General features: G+C 46.8%; 1 protein-coding gene across 7 annotated transcripts in view; it reads left to right on the top strand.

Annotated features, from left to right (window-relative positions):
• The window catches only part of Ppcdc (phosphopantothenoylcysteine decarboxylase), a 27,333-nt gene extending 23,124 nt beyond the window's left edge, over window positions 1-4,209 (top strand). For 5 of the 7 annotated variants that reach the window (XM_029543306.1, XM_029543302.1, XM_029543304.1 and 2 more), the window contains 2 exons: window positions 1,602-1,770; window positions 2,143-2,878. In XM_029543306.1, coding sequence (XP_029399166.1) covers window positions 1,602-1,770; window positions 2,143-2,228 — 255 coding nt within the window. In that variant the 3' untranslated portion in view covers window positions 2,229-2,878. Of the gene's footprint in view, window positions 1-1,601; window positions 1,771-2,142 lie in introns of all 7 variants that reach the window. The other 2 variants (XM_021207259.1, XM_029543301.1) reach the window with 1 other exon arrangement.
• The last annotated feature ends 3,981 nt before the right edge of the window (window positions 4,210-8,190 follow it).

Below are 8,190 nucleotides of genomic sequence, written 5' to 3'. Positions count from 1 at the left end.
GAAGGACTTACTTACATAACTAACTTTACAACACCCAGGACACTCAAGTCTTCCCAAATCATCACTTTGTTAAAAAAAAAAAAAAAAAAAAAAAAAAAAAAAAAAAATTCACATTCTTTTCTTTTCTTTTCTTTTGAAACAGGGTCTATGTAGCCCTTGGTAGCCTAGAACTTGCTATGTAAACCAGGCTGGCTTCAAACTGAGAGAGCTATGTATGTCTGCCTCCCTAGGGCTAGAATGAAAGGAGTGCACTACAGGGCCCAACTTTTTCTTTTCTTTTTTTTTTTTTAAATGACATTTATTGATTGATTGATTGATTGATTGATTGTGGGTACACTATAACTGTACAGATGGTTGTGAGCCTTCATGTGGTTGATGGAATTGAATTTTTAGGACCTCTGCTCACTCTGGTCTACCCTGCTTGCTCCAGTTGGCTCCTCTTGACTCCAGTCAGCTCCTCTCGCTCAGTCCCTGCTTGCTCCAGCCCAAAGATTTCTTTATTATTATAGATAAGTACACTGTAGCTGACTTCAGCCACACCAGAAAGGGCGTCAGATCTCATTACAGGTGGTTGTGAGCCACCATGTGGTTGTTGGGATTTGAACTCAGGACCTTTGGAAGACCAATCAGTGTGCTCTTACTGGCTGAGTCATCTCGCCAGCCCCCAGCTTTTTCTTAAAATAAAATAAAATAAAAAGATAGGGTCCTGGTATGTATTCCAGTCTGACCCGGAACTTGGGATTCTCTTGCCTCAGGCTCCAGAGGGCGGATATTACAGGCGTATGTCACCACACCTAGCATTCAACCATGGTTTGATATCAAGCCTGCACGACTTCAGAATTCACAATCTGAAGACTCTGAGCTGGAAAATAGGCAGGGAGGGAAGGTCTGAACTGGTTTGCTCTGGTGTGTGATCTGATGGTATGATCTGGCTTTGGGAGATGGGGAGGCTGCCTGGTCGAAAGGATGGCTGTACAGGTCCCTGTTTGTATCTGTGTGACCTTGTTCAACTGTTTATTTCTCAGGGAGCTGCAGCTTGCCCATCTCTGAACAAGGGACAATACCTTCCTTAGAGGGCTACAGTAAGGGTTCTTGAGATAACAGATGACGAAGGGTACGGTGTGCTGGATGTTTTCATTCTCAGAGTTCAGTTACCTAGAAGTAGAACTGTGGCTGAGTAGAGCATGAGCAGTCTGGTCCCTAGCTTTCCAGCGAGTAGTGAGGCTGACCTCCTGTCCCCCAGGGTTGATTCTCTGTCCTTCCATTGTGAGCCTGTGTGGAGGCTTAGGCTGGTGGGCAAGGAGATTGCATACAGGATGGAGGTCTGTTGGAGGTATCTGGGTCACTGTGGGTGCTGATTGGGTATCTCCTGTGTCTAGGACCAAGCCAGAGCCTGAGTGGAGATGATGAGGGATGAAGAGAATAGCCCTCCCTCCCAAGGATGCAAGAACAGATCTCTGTAGATGGGTGACACCCCATCATCCCTAGGCAACAGCTGCTCTGTTGACTATGGCAAGGACAGTAGGGAGGATTTGGGGGGACTGAGAAGGGTTAGTAGGCAGAGCATCAGCATCTCCCTCCCTACCCCCACTTCTTCATAGACCTGTGTCATCCGGGCCTGGGACCTCAACAAGCCCCTACTCTTCTGCCCAGCCATGAACACTGCCATGTGGGAGCATCCTCTCACCGCACAGCAGGTAGGCCAGCTCAAGGCCTTTGGTTACGTGGAGATTCCCTGTGTGAGCAAGAAGCTGGTGTGTGGAGATCAAGGTAGGTTTCTGTGGTGTAGTGGGTCTCTGCCCATTGTGACCTTAGATAGAGCTGTTTTCTGGGCTCAGCTTTCTCATCTAGGAATGGATAGAATGCTAGTTCTTGTCTCTCAGGATTGCTAGGCTAAAGCAAGACAGTATGTGTGAAGTGTCTGGTGGAGCCCCTGGCACTAGAACACTGTTAATGGAGGGACTCCCGGGCCTGTGCTGGGCTGTCTTGGAAGGGATAGATATGGTAGCTCCAGCTCAGGCAGAGCTGGACTTGGGCTTCTCAGCCTTGGGATGTGGGCAGAGTGCATGGAGATCTGAGTGGTAGCCACAGGCCAGGCTAGCTCTTCTGGTGCCTCTTAGTCACGGTAAACTTTGCTTCCAGGTCTAGGAGCCATGGCTGAAGTGGAGACCATTGTGGCTAAGGTGCAGGCCGTGCTCTCCCATCGTGGTGGCATCCAGCAGAGTTGACCTGGGATTTCTGTCGTGATGCCCCTGCACCCAGTGAGTTCAGCCTGAGCTGTTGAAGGATAGCAGCACACTGTGAAGAGCTTGTGCTTGTTGACGAGGGGCTAACCTGAACCTTCTTGGGGTTTCCCTTCAGTCTAACCCTCTTCAAGCTACACAGAACCACAGACCCAGATCCTACATTCTTTCTGCTTCCTGGCGGCCCTCCCATTTCTTTCTGGGATAGCCCAAATAGACTAGGCAAGCACACTGCTTCTGGAAGGGTAATCGAATGACTGAGGGACCTCCTGCCTGGGAATTGCTTTTAGACACACCACGGATGAAGCTGGGCAGAAGGCTCACATCTGTAATCCTAGCACTCAGAAGGCTGAGGCAGGATTGCTACAACTTTGAAGTTGGCTTGGGCTACATAGTGAGCCAGGCCTGTGAGTGTGATAGACTATTTCAAAACAAAAGCAACGAGAAGAAACACCATAACTCAAGATCCCTGACACAGCAGGCTCCTGGTCAGGCTCTGGAAGCTCCCATTCTTTGGTACCCAGGTGCCACACACAGTCAAGAAGCCTGTGAAGTGGCCAGACTTCAGATTTTCCAGTCTGTACTGAGAGTCGGGGCACGAACAGTTCTGGGAAATAAAGAAAAGTGACCTTTTAGGAGACTGTCCTTCTTTACATCCTGTCTGTGGCCTCATAGGTCAGGGGCATGGCCATGTGAGGCCAGAGAATGTTCCAGGCTGACAGCTGACTAGCACGGCCACATTCCTGTGTAGTCTCAAAGCAGACAGCTCAGATTCAGATCTTAACCCCACCCCTACCCTCTCCAGACCCTGACTCACCCTCGCTTTTCCATCTGCAGGGTCATGCATCCATAACAGAGCTGCCGAGAGGATTAAGTGAGGCATATGTGAAAAGTGCATTTGTCTCTTACACCCACAGGGGATACACACATGGTTCCAGCAGATGCCTGAAGTCAGAACTCCATACATTATGACGTCTTCCTTTACATAAACTGTGACAAATTATATTTTATAAATTAGGTCCAGTAAGAGATGAGCAACAATAACAAAATAGAACAGTTTTTCACTTTGTTCTGTAATAAACTATTCTCCATGCTGAAAGAAAAATAGAACAATTAAAAATATAATAGGGTCTGGCAGGATGGTTCAGTGTGTAAAGGTGTTTGCCACCTTGTGTCACCAAGCTTCACAGTGTGAGTTTAATCCTTGGCATTCACATGGTGGGAGGAGAGAACCAGCTCCTGAAAGCTGACCTCTGACCGCCACCTCCACTCTCACACTGTGACAGGTACTATTTGTACATGTACACACGTACAAAGTAGATATAGTAAATATTTAAAATACGATCTTAAAACTTGTGTGAACACGGTCTCTTAGCAACCTCAACATACAATTTTAAAATTGTATTAAGTCAAGAACTTAGATTTTCTGTTGTTTTGTTTTGTTTTCTTGAGACGAGGTTTCTCTTTGTATCCCTGGCTGTCCTGAACTTCCACTCTATACCAGAGTAGCTTGGAGCTCAGAGATCTACCTATCTCTGCTTCCCGAGTGCTGGGATTAATAGTGTGTACCATCCATCACCCTTGGCCCAGAACATAAAAGAAGGTTGATGCTTCTCTGGCTTCCCTGAGTTGTCTGCGTCACGAGTCTCGGGCTGTCCCTGAGGTAAGGTGGCTTGAGAACAAGCGCTGTGCTCCTGCAGTACTTGATTTGTAACACTGCTGCAGTAGCTGACTCTCAGTCATATTCAGCACTGACATGCTAGACTAAGTGATGATTCCTGTCTGGGTTGAGATGGAACAGGAAGTGTGGTATTTCGTACTCCTCAGCACAACGTGTGACTTAAACTATGGATCGTTTTAATGAACTTTGGTGTTTCAGACTACGATTGACCAGGTAACAGAGAGCAACATTGCAGTTAAGTAGAACTTTTCTAACTGCTGTGGAATACCCGGAATAATAAATGTCTAAAAAATGAGTGTGAAACCTGTGAGTGCACACATCTCACAAGTGCACAGGAGTGTGAAGAACTTCCCTGACAAGAACAGAACAGTCCATCTCATGTCTAGGGAAATCAGCCCCAAATCTTCCACTGACACCTTATGGAAGTGACAGGTAAGCCATCGGCAGGTTGCGACCTTTCCTGAGCTCCAGGACTCAGACTTGCCTCCTGCTCTCCACACTGGACCCCTGGCTCCTTCCTCTCAGCATGTTGCACTTGCCTGCCTACTTACATACATGCGTCCGGCCAGGAGGACTAGTCTCTTGAGAGGCTTTGGCCCAGAAACCACTTGCTGTCTCGTCTCCCTTTGACCTAGTAACTCCGAAATGGCTGCAGTGAGGCCCTCTCTGTGCACTTGTAGCTGGAGTGGGGGCTGGCTCCTGCTCTGGCTCCTGGACTAGGCAGAGTAGGCAGCCCATGGATATCCTGGAAGCATTGCAGGTACAGTGTTGATGTACCAGAGTGTGGTCTCCAGCTGCCTCCAAGAGCCCTTCTATCTTGACCTTAATCTGCCACGGACCACCCCAGCTTGGTATGGGGGTCCTTGGGATGTAGGTTCTCGAGGCAAGTGGATAAGGATTTAGCTATGACAAACAGAAACAAACACAGAGGCAGTTTGAATCTGAGTGTATTTTGCAGCTTTCAAGCATTTATATTTATGCATAGAGAAACAGGTATTACAATACTGAAAAGCTGTGTTCAGTGAAGCAATCAGGTAGAACAGATATTGTTATGATCATTTGATACATCAAAATACAAAAATCATCTAAGGGTAGTGCCAAATATCCAAAAACAAACTAATAAATCTTTATAATCAGTTACTATTTAACATGTAGTTCCTGCTCTTCTGTAACTCTTCAAATCATAAATTTAAACTGTTTTAATTCTTTTAATTTAAGGCTTTCTTAATATACCAAAACTTACTTCTGATGACACAGGTGCAGCCATATAAAATATTATTGTTGGGAAAGTTTATATTTATCAATACTATCATATACATGATTTATAAAGTGAAGTGCTGGATTTCCCGGGGATGAGGTTATGTTTTAGTGACTCCATTTCAAGGGATGGTTTTGTAGCCATAATACTCGCTTAAGATCTTGGCCTAGGCTATCAGGAACATCTCATATATAGGGGGAAAAAAAAAGAATAGAAAACATAAAACAGATAAATTGCCAAGAGAACTACTGCTCAATAATTTTTCTCCAGTGAGGAGTTCCACAACCAGTTCCAGGAGGCCTCCCCATGTTGAGGTCTATCACCTCCGTCTGTGGAACTTGTCATACAGATCCTACTGGAGTTGATATGGCATTAATCAAATGACCCTTGGAATAAAATCGCCTTAGGACACTAAAGAAAATGGAACCTAAAAGTAGGATCAAGATGGCTCAACAGGAAAAGTTGCCTGCCACCATGCCTGTTAGCCTGAGTTCAATACCCGGGACCACAGCAGGGAAAGGAGAGAGCCAGTTCCTGAGAGTTGTCCTTCCACATGGGCATAATGACATGCTCACCCATATGCATACAAAAGAAATAAGGAAATACTAAAGACAAAACAAAACCTCTCAGCTGGGCTGAAGCAGCAGAGGAGTGCCTTTCTGCCTAGCACGGGCAAGGCCCTTGATGATGAACTAAACCAGAAACCTTCCAACATCGAGTTTGAGGCCTGTCTACACTAAAAAGTGAGTTCCCTGGCAGCCTGAGCTGCCTGAGCTGCACTGCGAGACCTACTCTCCTTACCTTTGCCCCCTTTCCCTGCAACCGCTGTGACGGGTTTCTCACAGACAGTACGTGGGGAAGAGAGCCTGCAGCACTAAGTGTAAAGAGATCTTTAGGCAGTTCCCAGGTGTGTCTTGTCACCTCACCCTTTACCTCAGAGCCCTGCTCCTGAATGGAAAGAGTGATCTTAAAAGTAGCGATTCCTTTCTGCTCAGTGTGTGTAGGTGAGGCTCTGTGCTGGAGCACTTTTTTATTTTTATTTATTTTTTGTTTTTTTTGAGACAGGGTTTCTCTGTATAGTCCTGGCTGTCCTGGAACTCACTTTGTAGACCAGGCTGGCCTCGAACTCAGAAATTGTGCTGGAGCACTTTAAGGAAAGCATGTCCAAAGGTGGCCTCTGGTTACCTCTAGTGTAGCATGTGTAGGAGACAACCAAGTGACAAGTGTCTTTACAATAGAAGTAGCCATAGACTACCTGTATCTTAGGGTTTCTCTTGCTGTGATAAAACACCATGACCAAACACAACTTGGTGAGAAAAGAGTTTATTCCAGTTTATAGTCCATCACCGAGGAAAGGCAGAACAAACTGTAGAGAAACCTGGAGGCCAGAACTCCAGGAACGATGCTCACTGGCTTGCTCCTTGTGGCTTGCTCAACCTGCCTCCTTATAGCACCCAGGACTATAGTACTCAGGTGCCCAGGGGTGGTACCGCCCTCAGTGAGCTGAGCCCTCCCACATCAGTCATCAATCAAGAAAAATGCACTACAGGTTTGTCACAGGACAATCTGGTAGGGTCATTTTCTCAGTTGTGGTTCCCTCTTCCCAAATGATTCTAGGTCTGTGTCAAGTTGACCTAAGCTATACAATGCTGTTTCAAAGGCTGTGGGAGAGCCAGGCATGGTGGTGTATTACATGCCTCTAATCTCAGGACTCAGTAGGCAGAGGCGGGCAGATCTTTGAGTTCAAGGAAGACCTTGTCTATGGTCCCAGTAAAACCCTGTCTCAAACAACAACGGTGAAGGGAGGGCCAGCATGGCGGTGCATGCCGTTCACCTCTGCACTGCAGAGCCACAGGCAGACAAAGCTCTGTGAGTTCTAGGCCAGCCAGTGAGAGGCCATGTCAAACAAAAGCTGAGAACAGAGGATGTCACCGTCCCTGGTCCTGCCACTGAGGTTCACTACTACTGTGACCTAGGGCAGTCCTACATATCTGAGCCAACTGCGACTAGGAAACGCAGGACAACTGTCGGGTGCTGTGGTGGTAGTGACAAGACAGTTTCTTCTGAGGCTCTGTGTTTTTGAAATCATCATGGGCAGAACTGTTCTTCAGAGAGTGGTTTAGTTTCTTAATAACTTACAGAATCCTGTAAGTTTGGCAGAAGAAAACATTTGGGTCTGAAAGTTGCAGTCTTACTTAGAAGCCTGCATGGCATCTTCTTCGGATGCTGCTGTAGCTGAAGCCACTGTGCTGGGCTCCTCCAGATCTTCCTCCGTGCCCCTCCAGATCTTCCTTTGTGCTCTCCAGATCTTCCTCTGTGCCCTCCAGATCTTCCTCTGTGCCCTCCAGATCTTCCTCTGTGCCCTCCAGATCTTCTTCTGTGCCCTCCAGATCTTCCTCTGTGCCCTCCAGATCTTCTTCTGTGCACAGCTCATCTGGTCCCTCAGCCACTGTTTCACTGCCTCAAGATAGGCCCTGACCTCGCTCTTCTAGCTCTTCCCTTGACCAGGAGCCAACGCTGAAGGGCCCCTTGTCTGATGCCATAGTGGACAAGCCATGTTCTTTCCTGCCTCTTATCTTTGCACATGAAGCTCTATTGGAAAGACATTTGTCACCTGGCTGACTCACACATGTGCTGCTTGAAGTCACCTCTGCAAAGCCTTTGCTGGCCCACTTGGGCTGCATTAAACGATCCTTACCCAAGTTCTTGTGCCCCTATTTATTAAAACACGGGATTAGAATTGTCTTTTCTTTGTGTCCCTCTGCCATTGGGCTCTCTTGTACAGCAGCAGTTGTCTTGTGCCTTACAAAACCCAGAAAGTCATTTCAAGTTTATTGTGCCATCAGGAGTATATGTTTGTGTGGGTGGGGATGTGGGGCATATCCTGTTCCTTTCTGAACAAAGCTGAAAACATAGGAATCATAAAAACCCAAGATGGGTGTATTAGTCACGGTTCTCTAGAGTCACAGAACTTGCAGATAGTCTCTATATAGTAAAGGAATTTATTG

Source organism: Mus pahari, chromosome 10 (genome assembly GCF_900095145.1).
Source record: "Mus pahari chromosome 10, PAHARI_EIJ_v1.1, whole genome shotgun sequence".
Lineage (NCBI taxonomy): Eukaryota > Metazoa > Chordata > Mammalia > Rodentia > Muridae > Mus > Mus pahari.
The sequence above is the reverse complement of the archived record's forward strand: the minus strand, read 5'-3'. Positions and strand labels throughout refer to the sequence as shown.